Raw genomic sequence first — 18974 nt, 5'->3', positions numbered from 1 at the left:
ACGTCCCGTTGAAACCAAGATGAAGGTCAGGGAAAGAGGGCATGCCAGAGAGACTTGTGGCGCCCAGCTTGTCCTAAGGTGTGTGAGTCTATGAAGTCCTCTCCCAGCTTGCTTTTCTTGTAAGTGAGTGTGGGCCTGAGGCAGCTCTGTGAACCTGTCCAGCCATTCCACTCAAAGGCACTGTGCTGTCCTCACAGGACGTCAGGGCTTACAGCTTCTCTGCCATATGGCGAGACTTCGGAGAGTCTCTACAGTTAGGAGCTACCTTTGTGCTATCTGAGGCCAACAGGGTCTACACAGTGTGCTTCTAGTCAGCTAGAGCTGCATAGTGAATCTCCCCCGACCCGCCCAAAAAGAAAGCTACCTTTTCAGAATATCACAAGGGTTCATGGCATTCACTTTAGTTCCTGGGTCTTTGTGGAAGGAGGCTGATTGTTGGCAAGTTCAGATTGGGTTTAAGGGGTGCGTGCAAGTGTGTGATTGTGCGTGTACGTGTGTGCGCGTGTGTACGTGTGTGTGTGTGTGTGTGTGTGTGTGTGTGTGTGTGTAAAGCTGCCTTGAGTGCAAGTCTATGTGCTTGCGCCACCAGCAGAGGGCATCGCACTCCTCACAAACCCTCCACAGGTCGCTCTACCCTAGGTGGGTGACCAGAGCAAATTGGAGCCAGTAGGGTCTGAGTTGTATCTAGTGTACGGACCCCCAGACCCTTCCTCTTTAGCTGACAGGTCTGCTGTGCTGGGCTCAGCAGGCTCAGGGCAAACCCCAGTCGGGACCCACAGTTGCTTCTCATTCTCTCTGCAGGAGAGTTGCTCCCCAGGCCCAGAGTGAATTTCCCTATCAGTCCCTGTCTACCTGCATCTATTTCCTTGGGTGGTACTGGGGCCTCCTTTGTGTCTGGGAAACGGTTAGAGACTTTCTTCCTTAATCCTTTTGGGGCAGGAGCTAAGAAGCCAATTTCCTCAGTATATTTTAATAAGTGGTGGGCACTGTTACAAATGCTAAGAATACAGCAGGCACGATTGCCACCCAGGTGAAGAAGCCCTTCCCTTGGAGGACGTCCTCACTATTCACAAGACAGTCAGTCTGGCAGGTGAAGGGATCTCTCCTTGATTTGGTCTTGCAAAGACACCATTTTGGGTAGTTCCAGGCTCTGGGGTGAAGCCCTCTCTAGTCTGGGGTCTATGTGAGCCTCCCTCAGCTGCTGGCTTTCTCGGTCCAGATGGGTGACGCTGTTTACAGAGTGTATGTGCTACCACTGGGAACCCAACAGGCCACCATGGTGACAGAATGTTGGCACTCTGTGCCCATTTCCCCAGCCTTTTCCTAGACACACGTCTTTCCTGTCACAGAGCCAATACCTTTCATTTGACCTTGACCCCGCAGACAACTGCTCCCACCTGGAGTGATTCATCTGTCCAGAACAGTAAGTCCTCGCACCGAAGCGCCAGAGAAGGGTTCGTGAGAAGCATTTAATAACGTGTCTTGGTCTTCACAGCCAGCTCTGGCAGAAGACGTAAGCTGAGTGGGGAGATGTGCTCCTCATGGTCCCTGGTCTGGCTTTGTAAGCTGAGTGGGGAGATGTGCTCCTCATGGTCCCTAGCAGAAGAATGGCAGCTGGGAGCCGCAGGGGTGGGATCCCAGCCCATGGCTGCTCCCAGTGCTCTGCCAGGTACCCTTCCCACCTTTTCACCAGGGAGGGACCAGCTGACCCGCATGGCCAAGGGCACACTCAGTGTTTCCCCCAGAGAGGGCTCCTTAGAGCTCTCCTGTCATCATAGAAGCTTCTGAGTGGCCTGGATACGAGTGACAAGCAGAGGGGACACCTTCTTGGCAGAGGAAAGAGCCCAGTGGTAGGGTGGAGTCAACAGATATGACTGTTTTGGTTCACGAGAGCTAGCTGTTTGCTGTCGTGACTCCATTTTTCCAACTGTAGAATGGGTATGCTGATCTGACCCTTGGCTGTTGGCACCACGTATGCACAGAACAAGTCCCAGAAAGTGCTCCAGACATGGACAGGCCATAGGTCTCCTTTGTCCCCATCACAGTGATGTCTAAACTAACAATTTCATTTTGCTTAGCAAAGCAGGGAGTTGTGTGATTCCTGGGCATGCATAGGTAGCTAAGAGGTGTTAGTGTGTGGCTTGGTGGCCTGTAGTCATACCTTAGTCTTTATGTGGTAGATGGGTTATAGTTAAGTTTTCACACACCTCACCTCAGAGTCTGAGCATAGAGGAAATCAGAGAAAAGAAATATTATAGGGGATTTATACTTATCAACTGGCATTCCTAGGGCTAGGGATACAGGACAGGGGCAAGGACCCTAAAGTCAAGGTGCCCCAAACCCTCACAAATGTACTCAGACTCACTTATTCAACATGCCCTCTGCATTCAGGGCGAGTTGTTGTTGCGGTGGTGTGTGGGTATGCGTATGTGTTTGTGTGTGTGTTCATGTGTATATGTGCGAGTTTGTGCATGTACGTGTGTGTTCATGTGTGGATGTATGTTCACACGTATATATATATTCATGTATGTATGTGTTCACATGTGTTCATGTGTCTATGTATGTTTATGTTTGTATGTTGTACAGTTTGTACCCTAAGCTCCTGTCATCAAGGGACTTACGGTACAAATTAAAAGCAGGAGAGAAAAAACACACAAAAGAAATGGCAAGAAGATTCAGAAGGGAGAGAAGATATCCAAGAGTGTGTGTGTGTGTGTGTGTGTGTGTGTGTGTGTGTGTGTGTGTGTGTTTGTGCGCACGCGCATAGAGGAGGCTGAGGAGGTCCCTGTTCCTTACATCCCAGGATGACTGATCTCAGGGCAAGCTAAGGCAGGAAGGCATCAGAAGCAGAAGGGAGGAGGTTCTATAGTTCGCTGGTGACCTTGAGAGGCGTGGAGACCTTTCTAACATTAGCTTATGGGAATGGGAGCAAGAGTGCCTCAGTCTGTGGGCTTCCAGGAAGTGCAAATAAAGTAATTTATGTAAAAGCTCTGAGGGACTATGCAAGCACAGTTGCTTTGATCATTATAGCACCAATTAATCTAACGACGAAGCTTCTAGATTTGAACACAATGCCGACCGAATCTGGGTAGATTGATGAGCTAGGTCTGTGGTCCAGAGCTGCCTCTGATCTACACCCCCCTAGATGACTAAGGGGTCCCCCATTATTATTTGTCATGGTGTTTATTATCCACCCACCCATCTGTCGTACAGGAACAATCAGATCCCCTGCTTGGTGCTGACAACACAGGCCACTACTTCCAGTCAGCTCTGATTAGGCAATGAGTTCTGAAGAATGACGGGAGGGATTCGTAGAGCTGGAACACCCCGGAAACACCTTTTTGCCACACCCATTTTAACACATGGAAAACTGCTTGTTTGTTAGGGAAAGGCTGTGACTTCCTCTTCCCTTCTCTTCCTGATTTCACTCTCAGGCCTGTGCTGTGTGATGCAGAGACAAAACGACATCAGTTCTGTCTCTAAGAAAGGCACAGTGCAGGAATAAGGACAGATGAAGTCATGAGAGTTGCACTGCTTGATGGTGACAATGTTAGCAAGGGGGCCAAAGACAGAGGGGAAGGAAGGGCCCTGGTTTGCATTGGGGATTTCAGGAGAGGAAGGATTTTCTGAAAAAAACAAAACAAAACAAAACAAAAAGACAACAACAACAACAATAACACCAAAACCAAAATAAACAAAAAACCAAACCAACAATCCCCACCCCCCCAAAAATATTTATTTATTTATTTTATATTTATTTATTTTATATATAAGTACACTGTAGCTGTTTTCAGACACACCAGAAAAGGGAATCAGATCTCATTACAGATGGTTGTGAGCCACCACGTGGTTGCTGGGAATTGAACTCAGGACCTCTGGAAGAGCAGTCAGTGCTCTTAACCACTGAGCCATCTCTCCAGCCCTCTCCACTACTTCTTGAAGCAAGAAACTTCACTCCACCGCAACCCCTCTTCTTTACAGCTAGAAGAGGTCCATGTGCCACCCTTTCTCTTTAAGCAGAGTAAAGACTTAATGGCTCCAGTCCTACCACCTCCATAAAGTCTCTCTACAAGTTTTTAATTTTTATTTTATTTTATTTTATGTAGATAGTGTTTTGCCTGAATTTATGGCTGTGTACCAATTGTATGCAGTTCCTCTGGAGGCCAGAAGAGGGCATCAGATACAAAGGAACTGAAGTTGCAGCCGGTTGAGCATGCTGCTATGTGGGTGCTAGGAATCAATCCTGGCCTCCTAGAAGGGCAGCCTGTGTCTTCAAGAAGAGCAGCTAGTGCTTTTAACCACCGAGACACCTCTCCAGCTGCTGGGATGCCTCCCTCTTAAAAATATTTTATTTATTAGATGTCTTCATTTTACTCCTTTTGTGACTTTCACCTGTGTGTTTGTGTGTGCACCCAGGTGTGTTTACTGCTCACAGAGGTCAGAAGAGGACATCAATCTCCTGGAACTGGGGTTATTATTGTTTGTTACTGTTATTACTGTATATGTGTGCTCTGAACTGAACTCAGGTCCTCTACAAAAGCAACACGTGTGCTTAACCTCTGAGCCATCTCTCTAGGCTCTCCCATGAAGCCTCTTTTGTCTTAATGAACTCTAGTGTCTTGCCTGCTCATTAGGATTTGTGTTGCTGCTGTTTGTCACCCATGCAGCTATGACTTCTCTATAGAAAGCAGGTAAGCTCCCAAGGGTTGCCTATTGGATGTGGACAGACCTGTGCTTCACCCTGGCTCTGCCACTCATTACTCATTAGTATTTATAAGAAGTCTTAAAAACATGTCTAGTGTCTCAATTGTTTCATGATGCTCCCAACTCATGGGTTGCTGTGTATAGACATGATTGTGGTACACTTGGACATGTGACAGTGGTGGGAAGATAGTGCGTGCAGTGCAGCTCAGGGCAGATGGAAAGGCTGTTCCCCTCAGCCTCTGTGGATGCAGAGATCCTGGCCGACTCACTCATCTGCACACACTTTAAAGTCTGTGGCTGGCACTCCCTTGAGGCTAACAATGGGGATGTGAGAGTGTTAGCAATTGACCCAGGGCTTCTCTGAAAGCCAGATGTGTGCTCTGTGCTAGGAACAGAGTCTTTGGAAGTGAGCAGCCCATGGGCAGGAGTGGAAGCTGGAACAGGAGGTGTCCCTGTGTTGGTCGATGCTTACAGCCAGTAAAAACTTGGTAGCCACTGGCAGGAAGAAACAAGCCCTGAAGGGCGTGTGTGTTCTTTCTGTGGGGTAGACATTCCTACCACAAATGATTTCAAGTTGCCACTGTGACGTTGGTGAACTGGAGTTCAGAAGACCTGTCACAGTGGGCTTTTAAAAACCACCTGCCGGGTGTGGTGGCACACACCTTTGATCCCAGCACTTGGGAGGCAGAGGCAGGTGGATCTTTGTGAGTCTGAATCCAGCTTGGTTTACGTATCGAGGCCCATGACAGTCAGGGTTACATAAAGAGACCCTGTCTCAAACCAACCAACCCACCCACCCACACAAGCAAGCAAGTAAGCAAGCAAGCAAACAAGCACCCACCCACCCACCCACCCACCCAACCAACCAAGCACCCAAGCACCCACCCACCCAACCAACCATGCACCCAAGCACCCAACCAACCAACCAAGCACCCAAGCACCCACCCACCCAACCATCCAGTACTGCCCAGCACACTGTGGAGGGGCAAAGTTGCTATGTCCAGTGATGTGGGAGGTTTGAGGGTGGGGGTGGGATAGGATCCTTATATTGGTCTGCTCACAGAAGCCAGGGACCCTCTTTTCTTTTCTTTTATAGAGTAGGAAGCTGAGGACCAGAAGGGCACCTTATTGTGTTGGGTGACCATCCATGGTAGTCAGGACTCCCCCATGGGGAGTGTGCTCCAGCTTTAAGTACAACTTTTCTCAGGACACAATTTTTGCACCCCTGGTGGGAGAGCATCCTTCTCAAGTTTAGACCATTTCCAGATGGGCTCTGGCTGTAGAGCAGCTGTATTCATGATGGTGGCATTTCTTCCCTATTTGGATCCTGCTGTCACAGTTAGAATAACTGACCCAGAAAGGTTAGTGGATCCAGAAGTCAACCTGTGTGGTAGAGTGGGCAAAGAAACTTCCAGGCCTGGAAATTAATTTTCCACTGAGCAGAATCTATATCTGTCACGAAATTCCAGTGCTAGCAGCTCATTTTTGCTCCTAACAATGTATTAGCAATAATTTATTAACGATCATTAAACCTAATCATGTGATCCAGAGCCTTGAGTCAGACCGTTGGCTCAGGATTGATGCGGGTGGGTGAGGGGGGTGGGGAGGAAGGGGGCAGGTGAGAACATGGACTGGTCCTGCTGGGCTTGCTAGAAGATAAGGTAGGGGCTTGGGAGCCTGTCCGATCATGGAGACATGCCTGAGACACTAGGCTTGCACTAGTGTGTGTGTGTGTGTGTGTGTGTGTGTGTGTACATTCATTGCTCCATCATCCTCCATAGCAATCTTGTGCAAGAGTGAATGTTATCATCAGGTAGATGAGGGTGTGGTTTGTAGTTCACCTCTCAGTCGTCACAGCAGCCTGCAGAGGGGAGGGCTCCGAGCTCATTTGGTGGGAACTCTGTCATGCTCTCTGGCATGGAGATTTGGTGCTCACTGTTCAGGAGAAGTGCTTTGGAAGCACGCTTCGTGTGCACGGGCTAGTGTATGCTCATACCTGTACACGTGCGTGGCCACACATATGCATCTCTGTGTGTGCCTGGGTCTCCTGGCATTTCCATACTCACCTAGGGAAGACACTAGACAGAAGCCTGAGGATGGTGGGGAACTGGGAGGTCGACAGTCGACATCTCCCCCTTAAGACCCCAGGTATGCTTAGAGGAATTTCATACTACTCTCTATAGGCTGTCACAATTAAAAATGGAAATGAATTCATCTCTGGCCTTGTCCCCTTGGAGCTTCTTCTGCACACAGTGAGAGCCTAATAAATACTTTATGAGGAGAGTCTGAACCAGGGAAGCCAGCAGCTGTTTTCAGCTCTGACTCTCAGAGACCCATGGGGCAGGTCAGACATGGAGTCACTGGGATCTCCAGTCTTCCTCACAGAGCCTGAGGTGACTCCAGGCCCAGCTGTTCCGGAAGAGGCTGGATCCAGGTTACTTCACACATCCTGCTTTGGGGAAGTTAGCTCTTCCTTGATGGATTCCCTTTGGCCCTTTCCCATCCATCATGTGAATACTAGTTACTGAAGGAGCACTGTGTGTTGATCAGCATGGGGGGAGGCATCTGGGCAGCGGCAGAGGAGCAGTGGGCTCTGACTGGTCTCTGTTCAAATCCCAGTGCCTTTAATTACAAGTGGAGTGGCAAGAGCTATATTTCTCATCTGCCTGTGAGTGGGCTTCTTTTCTTTTCTTTTTCCTCCTTTTATTTCTTTTTTAGGACGATGACGTCATTCATAGAGTTGATGTGACGATTGGAAATAACAGAGGCTCCTGTACACAGCGCAGGTGCTCTGACAGTGGTAGGTGAGCTTCTCCCTGGCAGGAGGAGTAGGTCCCTTCCGCTTCTGGCGGTTCACATTCAACATCTCCCGGTGTGAATTTTCTTTGTAAAATGCGAGCTCAGTCCCTATTCCCTTGGGCTTTGGAAGGTGTACCTGGAATGCAATGCGTGAAACAACCTGCACAGACACTGGCCATTAATCAACGTTTGTCCTCCGTTCCCGGTTCCCCCAGCATGGTGACAGCTTCCCCTTCAGGATGCTCTCAATCCCTTCCTTCCACCGCCCCAGCGCCAACGTTCATCCCGGATTGCTGTGGGCATCAGTTATCCTGACCATACCTCCAAGAGGAAAGAAGGCAGCTGCTCAGCTCGGGGGCGGAGTGTGGAGGTGTCGGAGTGGTAGTGGTCTTGGAGCAAAAACTACAGTTCCCAGTCCTCGTTGCGCTGCCACCCGGCGAGGAGCGAAGGATGGCAGGCCCCTTCTTTGAGGCGGAGCCTGACTGGGAGGCGGAGTTAGGAGGGGGTTGGAGAGTTAAGCTAAGCCAATGAAACTGCTGGCTAATAAGTGGGCTTGGCTTGCCATATAACAGTGTCAGGAGGAGGAGAGCGAAGCGATTGAGCCAGCGAGGAGTGAAGCTGAGTCTGCCTCATACACTCCTAGAGGACCGCCTTCAGAATAGAGTTCTTTTCGCCCCTTCCACCTTCTCCCAGCTCCTCTCCTGGCTTTTCTATCCGCCCAATACAATGCACACTCGAGTGGCAGCCCCAGAGAACTGAAGCAAACCAAAGAGAGAGGACTGGAGCCAAGACACTTCTGGTGGGGAAGCTTGGATGCCTGGCTTTCTTTGAGGTCATCTTTGGAACGAGGGTGGCTTTGGGGTGGAGGGTCGTGCTGCAGGGAACCCAGCCAGGCCCCAAGATGGACACTTCTGGGCACTTCCATGACTCGGGGGTGGGGGACCTGGATGAAGACCCCAAGTGTCCCTGTCCATCTTCTGGGGACGAGCAACAGCAGCAACAGCAACCGCCACCACCGTCAGCGCCACCAGCAGTCCCCCAGCAGCCTCCGGGACCCTTGCTGCAGCCTCAGCCTCCGCAGCTTCAGCAGCAGCAGCAGCAGCAGCAGCAGCAGCAGCAGCAGCAGCAGCAGCAGCAGCAGCAGGCTCCACTGCACCCCCTGCCTCAGCTTGCCCAACTCCAGAGCCAGCTTGTCCATCCTGGTCTGTTGCACTCTTCTCCCACGGCTTTCAGGGCTCCCAATTCAGCCAACTCCACCGCCATCCTCCACCCTTCCTCCAGGCAAGGCAGCCAGCTAAATCTCAATGACCACTTGCTTGGCCACTCTCCAAGTTCCACAGCCACAAGTGGGCCTGGTGGAGGCAGCCGGCACCGGCAGGCCAGCCCCCTGGTGCACCGGCGGGACAGCAATCCCTTCACGGAGATAGCTATGAGCTCCTGCAAATACAGCGGTGGGGTCATGAAGCCCCTCAGCCGCCTCAGCGCCTCTCGGAGAAACCTTATCGAGGCCGAGCCTGAGGGCCAACCCCTCCAGCTCTTCAGTCCCAGCAACCCCCCAGAGATTATCATCTCCTCCAGAGAGGATAACCATGCCCACCAGACTCTGCTCCATCACCCCAACGCTACCCACAACCACCAGCATGCCGGCACCACTGCCGGCAGCACCACCTTCCCCAAAGCCAACAAGCGGAAAAACCAAAACATTGGCTATAAGCTGGGGCACAGGAGGGCCCTGTTTGAAAAGAGAAAGCGACTGAGTGACTATGCTCTGATTTTTGGGATGTTTGGAATTGTTGTTATGGTGATAGAGACCGAACTGTCTTGGGGTTTGTACTCAAAGGTAGGGACGACTGTGGTTTCTCTTTATACATTCAACAAAAGGAGTATGTAGAGGAGAGAGAGAGAGAGAGAGAGAGAGAGAGAGAGAGAGAGAGAGAGAGAGAGAGAGAGAGAGATGTATTTCCTTTGCTTAGTTACATGGAACATCCTAACTTCCCATGGTTTTCTTCCTTGGTCCTGTGAGAATTCCTTTCTTGCTTCCCTTTGTGGGGACATCCCCATGCACTGTGTCTAATTTGCAGACTCTGCGTTAGGGAGGATTAAAGAATCCCTTCTGAGAAATCGCTCTTTTCCTCCAGGCTCCTCGTACTAAAGCATAACCCAGCAGCTTAACGCACCAATTAATTACACTCTGCCTTGATGTGTTTGCCAGTTCCTGCTACTTCCCTCCTCGTCTCCCCTCCCTGCTCCACTCCATTTTCCCCAGGATAAAAAAGAAATAAATGTCTGGTTGGGGGTGGGGATCCTGTACCATTCTCCAGCCCCCCCCCTCAAGTTTCTATTTCCCTTTTCTTCCCAGAGAGACTCCAGGGTAAAATACAGATGCTCCCAGGTCTCTCCCAAGGGCACCGGGTTAAAAATATAGGTGGAGGGAGTCAGCAGTGCTTTCCCTCAGGAAAGAGGACTCAGAATAAACCTGCTGCTGTCTTGTAAACATGGCCTGATAAAAATGGCTACAGGTGTTACCCGGGCAGAGCAGATGGGCACCGCCTTGGCATCGCACGGGGAGCGCTTCTCCTTAGGATGGGATGACAGGGCTTCCCCAGCGGGTCGCGGGAGTCGGCACCCCAGCTCAGCCTTGGTTCTTTCCTCCCACCCCAACTCCTTCTTGGGATAAATAAAGATGAGTGTACGTGTGTGCACGCTGGATGGGGAACGGCGGGCACCAGGCACTGTCTTGGGGGGTGAGGGGAGCCCCACTTGCTCTGTCCTTTCAGTCGGAGGAGAGGGCTTCCTTCCCAGAGGGGAAGGAGCTTGAGAAAGGTGGATTTTTGTCAGTGCTGTACTTGCCAGGAAGCTGCATGCTGGAAGGTTTGGAGATGTAGGGAATCGTTGGACAAGCGGTTTCCCCTACTATATACCCTTTGGTCCCAGTTTGTTGGTGTTTGCATGTGTATATGTGTACTTGTGTGAGTGTCTGCTTGTTCATTTTGGACAAGGGGTGGCTGGGCTGGCTGGCGGGTAGCTGGGAGGGGCTCAGCTGTTGGAGGTTTCAAATAGAGCCTGTTTCAGGCAGTGCACAGCTGCTGGAGACTGTCACATTCCTTGTGGAGATCTAGTCACAAAAACCTGGGAGGTGCTGATCAGATTTCCCCCATCCCCAGAGTCTCCCTTTAACCTGACATGGGCAGTGCTTCTCGGCAGGCAACCTGCATGGACAGAGCCCAGACTTCCCAGCAGAGAGTCCAGGGACCTGCTGCTTTGCAGGGACTGCCCAAGCCAGAGCACTTGGAAACTGCCTCAGTCTAAATAGCTCCTGGATGAACAGACCTCTCCAGGAGCAGAGTGGGGTTTCCCCTGGAAGCCCAGCTCACTTAGTCATTCCCTGTAATGAGAGCCCGGGAGGCTGCAGGTCCCTCTGTTCTCTGCCTCCCTCAAGCTGCCTCTCTTGCTGTGTGCTTTGCTTAGGAGATGGGCTGGCAACCACCCCCTGGGAATTAGGAATCCTCGTTAGGGGAAATCCGTGGAAGCCCTCATCCCGGAGGTGTGGCATGGCACTAGCATGGTCTCTTCAGTGGTCCCTGCGGTCGCTCTTAAGGAACCGGCTTTTCTAGCACTCAGTGGCTCTGTCCAGCTCTGAATGTGGGATCCTTGATCCTTTCTCTGAATGTGCTGGGGGAGGGGGATCACCGGGCAGGGATGACTATCTCCTCTGATGGAGTACTCATGGGAAGAGGCTTTCCCCGGAAGGGAGGCTGTAAGTGTTGACTGGGTGAGATCACCCGAGGTGTGTGCTTTCTCTTCTCCCAAGCCGTTGATTCTCTGGTGGTGATGGTACTAAGGGACAGTGGCCAGGAAGCTCCCGCTTGCCTCAGTTTGTGAGGTGACCACTTCCGGTGTACCTTGGGGATGGGATTGGAACAACAAAATGTTTAGTGAGACAAATGTCCCTATCTACCATGGAGGCAAACAGGATCGTGTCAAAGAATAGGACCAAATCTGGAGTTTCAGCTCTGCCACGGTTGACTGTGCGATTCTTGGATGTTGTGGTACTCTGCAAAGCTGTTTCCAGCTTTCAGGTGGGGAGACTAAGTCAGACGAGGTCAAGGCCCTCTAGAGTGCCTGCTCGTTTAAGAGGGGTCTGCTGTGGCTGTTTGTAATGACAGAGGAGGGAGATCTTCTTCCTCTGTATTCTAACATTGGCTCTGAAATGGATGGGAAGGGAGGCTTAGGGATGGAAGAGGAAAGTTCCACAAAGAACCTGTGTCTGGTTGGAGACTGTCTTTAAACACCAGGCACCAGTTAGGGAGAGGTGTCAGCTCCCCAGCCTTGGGGTGCAGAGAAATGGGCTCTGTGAGAGGAGAGCCCAGAGACGCTCAGGATGGACGTGTGACTCCCTTGCTAGGGTTCTTGTGTGCCTGCCTGACTTTGCTGATGATTCTGGAAGCCCCAGGATAGACCAGTAATTTTGGGTACCTACAATGGTAGTTGCCATTCAAAGGCCCTTGTGAGGACATTTTCCTTTTGCTCTGAGTGATTGATGGCCTGCAACCCTGGGCCTTAGCTAACTCGGAAGTTCTCTGCTTTATCTCAGGAGGCTGTACCCTGTCTGTCCACCTACCCTTGGCGGGGGGAGCCAATCATCATGGGAGAAAAGCAACATGGCAGATACCCAAAGCATGCTCAAAGTTGTTGCAAAAGGGAGCCAGTGAGAGGGGGTTGAGAAATGGGGACAAAGTGCTTCTCCCCTCCCACCCTCACAGGCTGTAGGGGATGATACTGGAAGGGAGGAAGATCCACTGAGAAAGGTGGTGGAAGCCTGGCGGGGTGGGGTGGGGTGGGGGCGTTTTGGACCCCTAAAAGTGCTAGGCTGACTCTGAGCTGAATGGGGGGGGGTCTAGTTTGTTCCCCCTCCCTTTCTCCCTCTCTTGCTCCTCCCGTTCTTCCTTCTCCTACTCATCCTCCCCCACCTTCATCATCTTTAGTAGGTGGGTTTCCTCTTTGGAAACTTAGACAACAGGAGAGGGCTGAGTCTCAAGATCCTGTTTGGAAGTCTTGTGGATCCCGTCTCTGCCTATGAGACTCCCTCTAATTGTTAGAGTCTAACAGGATTACGGCCACGGGAATTTAGGTTTTGTTTGTTTTTGCTTACTGTTTACTTTCTTCTGGAGCTGGTTTGTCCCATGTAGACCTTTCACCTTAAGCTGTCAGTAATTCTCTACTAGATCCAGAAGAGTTACAGGTAACCTGACCTGCTCGCTCCTCTTTAACGCCCTGACAGGACATTAGGCCTCCTCGGCCTGTGGCTGCTTCCCCAGGCTGGGCAGCAGGGTAGCTGCCTGCTTTCACGGATTTTGTACAGTCTCCATAGCTTCTCCACTGCTGGCCCAGAGACCTGCCTCAGCCTTACCTCTGCGCCCTGGTCTCTCCTGTCTGCCCAATCAGACTTTTTGTCCTGTTCCTTTCTGATACCCCAGCTTGGCCTGTGTCTAGAATGAAGCAGTCAAAGAGACAAGGTCCCTCTCTGCTCACCCGGGCACATTCTACTCTCGTCCTGTTACTATTCCTTCTTCAGACCACCGAGTGGGCTGACACCCTGAGCTGGTTCTACTGAGCAGCTAGAGGAGGTACCTACTGCATGCTCTTCAGAGAATGGTGGCTTCTAGGCCTGGCCTGATTTCTTGCTTATCTCTTTGCTGGCCTCAGAGATATTAGAAAGCCCCTCTAGTCTTCGGCAGGAATGACGGGTAGTATTCTAGGCTTTTATTGGTCTTTGTGGGGTGTGTGTGGGGAGGTGGTAGCCACAGCTTCATACCATAGGTAAACACTACGAGCGTGTCTCCCACACCCAAGACGCACCTCAGTCTTGATCCTCTGCCTTCCTGGGACGGAGGCCCTAGTTGCAGAAGGACAGAGTGGTAGCCAGGGTACATAGTATGAAGGACCCTGCTGTCCTCTTTGGGCCCAAGTGCCTCCTGAGGCTAGGTTATTGATTGCCGGAGCATGTATTTCTGGAGGATTTTGGGGGGCACCAGTAACTGTGATTTCAGGCATGCTGGGGAGGTAGAAATAGGTCGGACTCTTGTGTGGACCCCCTGCAGGATGCCCTCTGGGGATATGAAGGCAGAAGAGTCCATAAAGCACTTTGGCTGCAGGACCATGAGAGCCAGAGCCAAGGGCCTCAGGTCTGCATTTTCATTGTCAGACTGACCATGCCCGCCCAGAGGAAGACGAGCAGATCTGACTGTGAAACAGCCACAACCCTGCCCCCATGGTGACCATTTATTTATATTCTGTGTGGACAGTGAGCAAATGAGTCAGATCTTCGTAACCTATAGGATTACCAGTAACTTGTCACCTACTTTCCTTTCCACGTCACCCACCGTTTATAACTATCCTGGGGACAGACTCCACAGGGCTTCCAGACTTCCCTTCCCCACAGGCAGTGCTGGGCATTGGGACAATGGCTGGGCATTTGTCTTCTGAATAAGCTAATTAGAAAGCTACTCCATGGCCTTTGATTCCCTTATTTAGCTTCCAGGAAGGAGGATGTATGAGGTCATCCTCAAAAGATCCCCTTAAGAAAAATTAGGCAGAGAAAAACAGAACAAAATTGGAGTAACCTGTGTTGTGACTCAGGCTCCGATGCAAATGTAAAATCAGAGCAGAGAGCTCCGGGTCCATGCCAGTTACTTATGAAGCACACCGGTGTGTGTGTGTGTGTGTGTGTGTGTGTGTGTGTGTTGTGAGGGTCGGCGGTGGTACTGTACTGACACACTATCTCTTTCCTTTGGGCCATGACAGGACTACTAGAGCATTCAATGGTAGTTGTTTTTCTCTCAAAACCCCAAAGGGAGATCGAGAAAGAAGAAAGCCATCAGTTCCTCTTTAAATAATGAGGGTTGGTAATTCTAAGACTGCTCGCTCTCAGGAGCCGTGGGGAGGAAAACTGAGTGCCTTTTCTTGTGTGGAAAGTCCGGAGGAGGCTAATGGGTTTTCAAGGCCCCCTCCCCTTGTCATTCCACCCCCAGGTGCTCAGGAGGCAGGGGAGAGGCTGGGGGCAGGGACCACACTGTTTCTTTCTGCCCCACACTGCTCCTGCGTGAATTGCTGCTGAGTGACAGGTGAGGGAAGGCAAGGACCTTTTTCTTAAGAACTGGATGACTTTACACCCGAGAGTCCCAGAGGTGGGTGGCGCTGGAGGCATGCACCTATGCAGATGAAATCACTCACTAAGCGAACACTGCCGGTGGGCGTGGTACTGAGATAAGAATCCTGCCCTTTTGACTCTAAGTTTCTGTGCCTGCTGCTGGATGCTTGCTTAGATTTCTTGTGTGTGTGTGTGTGTGTGTGTGTGTGTGTGTGTGTGTGTGTGTGTTGTTTCCATTTTGAAGTTTCAATGCAGAACCTTGCATCTATTAGGTAAACAGTCCGCTGAGCTATCTCCCCAGCCCAGATTGTTTATATTCTGTTTTGGTTTTGTCCTTTTAGATCACTTACATTCTCTCCGCATGTGTTTGTTGTATTATGTGTTCATGTGCATATAACATGTGTACCTGTGGAAGTCAGAGGTCAGTGTCTGGTGTCCTTAATTTTTGTGACAGGGTCTCTCACTGAACCCAGAGCTCACTGATGTAGCTGACCTATGAGCTCAAGGGCTCCTGTCTCTGCTCTCACCCTATCCCATCTACCCCTGTATCCTAGTTTTTATATGGATACTAGGGATTGACCCTTATGCTTTCATGGATGGTGTTTTGCTGACTGAACCATCCTCCTGGCCCCCAGCACCCTTAGCCCCTGATATATTCTTAGAAGAAACAGACCAAGGCCAGAGATGCAAAAGGCTGGGACCGAAGAAGCTTGGCCAAGACATAGGCAGAACTTGATTGGAATGGGAGCTGTTGGTGCACGAACCCGGACCAAAGGTTCTGTAGGGCAACCAGCTCCCCAGCGGTAGGCAGTCTGTTCAGTGAGGTTGTGGGTAGGCTCATGGCAGGTCCTTGAGATGTTTCCTCTATGGAGGTGTGGACATCCACTAGCAGGATAACCCTGGATAAATTGTGAAGAAATAGTTGTGGAGATTACAGGGAAAGCGAGCTTGCTTTGTACAGGCTTGATGTAGGTACCTACCACAGCACCATCGCCCCACCCCAAGCGACTGTACCCCTTTCCCCCATGAACTAGCTGGTTTACCATGTTCCCGCCTGCCTGGATCTTCTTTTAGTTTTCTCCTTTCTTTCCAGTGCTAGCTGCTGAGGTGGTAACGGGGAGTTGGGGCTCTGCATCGTGTATCTCACAGGCACAGCCCAACTGCTGCTCCACACGGTCCCCACAGTGGCTCAGGACCATTATAACCAACCACACTTTCCAGCTGAGAAAATCGAGACATCAGACCCCCTTCTTAGATGGCTCTAGAATGAAGCGCAGAGCTGAGGTACATTATTAGTTCTTTCTTTCTTTCTTTTCTTTTTTTTTGTTTTTTTTGGTTCTTTTTTTCGGAGCTGGGGACCGAACCCAGAGCCTTGCGCTTCCTAGGCAAGCGCTCTACCACTGAGCTAAATCCCCAAACCCCTCTTTCTTCCTTTCTTCCTTCCTTCCTTCCTTCCTTCTTTCTTTCTTTCTTTCTTTCTTTCTTTTCTTTTTCTTTTTCTCTCTCTCTCTCTCTCTCTCTCTCTCTCTCTCTTCTCTCTCTTTCTTTCTTTCCTTCTCTCCAAACCAGAAAGTTGGGAACTGAGTGAGGAAATCTCTGAGGGGTTTCTCCATTGCTGTTCTAGAATTTCCTGCTTTCTTGAGTCTCCCTACTCTGTGCCTTTGTTTAGAGCTATCAGCACAGCTGGTGCTGAAGAGGGTTTGCCTCTGCCTATCAGGAGCCCCAAGGAGGTGCTGGTTCTTGGTACTTCTTGGGATTGTTCTTAACTCACTTTAACCTAAGAGCTGAACTCCTCCTCTGCCTCCAGAGCATGTCCCCCACAAGGACTGGCTGAGCCACTGTCCTCAAAGCCATGTTCTCTAGGGGTATCCTGTGGGCAGTCAGCCAGCCAGACGACATCGATCCGGGTTGGGCGGTTTATGGTATTGGTGCTTAGAAACACTACAAGGGAGAGGAACCTGGGCTGGATGTGCTGGAGGCTCTCTGTAGAAGGTGGGGTAGTTATTGAAGGATCAGATGAACCATTGTGGAAAGAGAGACTCATTTTTGAGTGTGAGAACTGTAGGATCAGGGGATGGGGGATAAAGTGTGTGGGAACTATAATCTATGCAGGTATTTTGAAGATGCCCCCGGGATGTGCACATACGGGCAGATGGGAGAAAGAGGATTGTGAGAGTTTATTGGGGGCTGTGTTTCATCCTGAGAGGTTCTGAGCAGGGATCAAAACATTCCTGCCCGGGGTGTGGGCACAATTACTGACTTAATAGTGAGTTGCCAGGAACTCTAAAGATCCAGTGCTCTTTTCCCCTCAAATATGATCTTACCAGTTATGGACGGCCTGGTACGGTAGCTAAGGGGTCGGCATCTAAGTCTATATCCTAAGTCTGACATACCAGTGAATTTGATGAAGCCTGTTTTTGCAGATGGGAATAGGGATTTCCAAACCCTCCTTAGATCGTGGGACTCAATGCCTTTCCCTGCAATGTAACACCCAGAATCCTTCCCTGCACCGTAGCATGCAGCAGCCCTCTTTGAAGCACAGAATACAGCACTCAAGACGTCTGTCTGTACTGTAGCACCCAGCACTTTCTCTCCCTCTAGCCTAGTGTCCTGTAGTACAGCACAGACCTGGGCATGCATTGACCTCAGCAGCTGCCAGATGTTGCTTTTATTAGAGGATACCACTTGGAAGACCAAGCCTGGAGGGCCACAAGTACACGTGTCCCCTGTGCATGTTTTCCAGGTGGTTGTGGAGAAGAGAAGGTGGGCTTCAGGGTAGGAGAAAGGACTCTAGAAGAGTTGAGCATATGACCTTGCCCTCATTCTCGAGAAAAAATGGCCAGGCCACCCAGTATTAATGCTGATAGGTCTTAGTGTGTAATGAGAGGGAGGGCCATTCTTGGGAGGGCGGGACTGTCATGGTGGCTTGGCCTGGTCTTCTGGAGTCTCGTATCATGAGTATACTCAGGGTTGGCAGTCTGTGGCTTGGGCATAGCTAATTGGGTGTAGGCATTCAAATTGGACAGGTGGAGAGAGCACAAAAATAGACCCATGGGGCCAGGCCAGAGGCTGAGAGGAAGGTCAGGGGGACACATGATGATCAAGCAGAATGAGACTGAGAGCTTGGGGCTGTAGGGAAGGAACCAGCCCAGAGACTGGCCTGAGACAGATCCAGGCAAGTACAGACTGCTACATCTTGCCGATGGTTCCATCAAGAGCACACAGTTTCCCTTCAAGACCTGAGACAGGGATACTTTGTATAACTTCTGCCTCTTTTACCCTGCTTAACACTAAGGCCATGTTCCCAGCCAGGCACCAGGGGGCACCAACAGTAATTGGGTAGAGGAAGCTATGCCAGGGAACCTGGGCTTGCCCGTGAGGAAGCCATTCCTCCCATCCCAAGGCCCAATTACATGCTACTCGAATTGTATTCTGAACAGCACCTTGGTGATTCGGGCAGATGATGTGTGAAACAATATGCAAATTAGCATCTGTTAGTGTGGAGCCGGCTCGCTGGGCATTTTTCTTAAAGGACAAGAAGGTCGCTCAGTGTCTACTGAGCATGAACACTGGCTTAAATGAAGCTTGTGGCAAGCTTGTTGCTGAGTGGGCTGGTGCTTGCACCTTGGAGCTGCGGGTTCTGAGTTCTGCGACTCCCATCCAGCATGTTCAAGGCTAGGTATTTGGTGTTTGGCCTGGAGCAGTCGGTAACAATGAGCACCTTGCACAGAGGGTCACCCACCAAAGAGGGAGGAGGCTGTAAGATCAGCTGATCTCCAGAGCCCCTTTCTAGTGGGGGTGGGGTGGGCTTGGAACTGGAGAAGGCTGTGGGGGAGTTCGGAAGAGCCAGGACTGCTCTGGGTCCTAACCATGGCCTACCCTTCCTGCTGAGTCACCCTAAGAGCCATGACTCAACCTCTCTGAGCTTCAGTTTTCCCATTTGTAAGCGGGAATATTGACATTCATTGGCCCAGAGAGACTCACACGTGGTAACAGTTGAGTAAGTGGCCAGCATAGTGGCTGGCTGACACCTCTCCCAGGCTGGCGGTTCCTCCTCACACCTTTGCCTGAGCTGCCACCTGCCCACATTCCAGTGAGGTTCTACCAGGGTTGGTTTTTTTTTTTTTTTTTTTTTTTTCTGGGCCTTCTCTCCTTTGTGAGGTTTCTGATGTTAACAGATTGGGGCTTAGCCATTTTTTTTTTCCTCTTCTGACTTCCAGTGTGTGAGATGTTAGCTTTTCACACAGCTCCTGCACATGGAGCCGGAGCCATCTGGAGCTGCTGACAAAGGTGCTGAACCTTCTCAGGTTGAGAGTGTAAC

At 50.7% G+C, this 18974-nt stretch overlaps 1 protein-coding gene across 2 annotated transcripts in view; it reads left to right on the top strand.

The window, feature by feature from the left end:
• Nucleotides 1-8071: 8071 nt before the first annotated feature.
• The window catches only part of Kcnn3 (potassium calcium-activated channel subfamily N member 3), a 149309-nt gene continuing 138406 nt past the window's right edge, over nucleotides 8072-18974 (top strand). Inside the window, exon 1 of one of the 2 annotated variants that reach the window (XM_032897952.1) lies at nucleotides 8072-9343. In XM_032897952.1, coding sequence (XP_032753843.1) covers nucleotides 8405-9343 — 939 coding nt within the window. In that variant the 5' untranslated portion in view covers nucleotides 8072-8404. Of the gene's footprint in view, nucleotides 9344-10323; nucleotides 10375-18974 lie in introns of those variants that run through there. The other variant, XM_032897953.1, reaches the window with a different exon arrangement.

The sequence above is a fragment of the Rattus rattus genome, chromosome 3, assembly GCF_011064425.1.
Source record: "Rattus rattus isolate New Zealand chromosome 3, Rrattus_CSIRO_v1, whole genome shotgun sequence".
In the NCBI taxonomy this organism is placed as follows: Eukaryota; Metazoa; Chordata; class Mammalia; order Rodentia; family Muridae; genus Rattus; species Rattus rattus.
The sequence above is the reverse complement of the archived record's forward strand: the minus strand, read 5'-3'. Positions and strand labels throughout refer to the sequence as shown.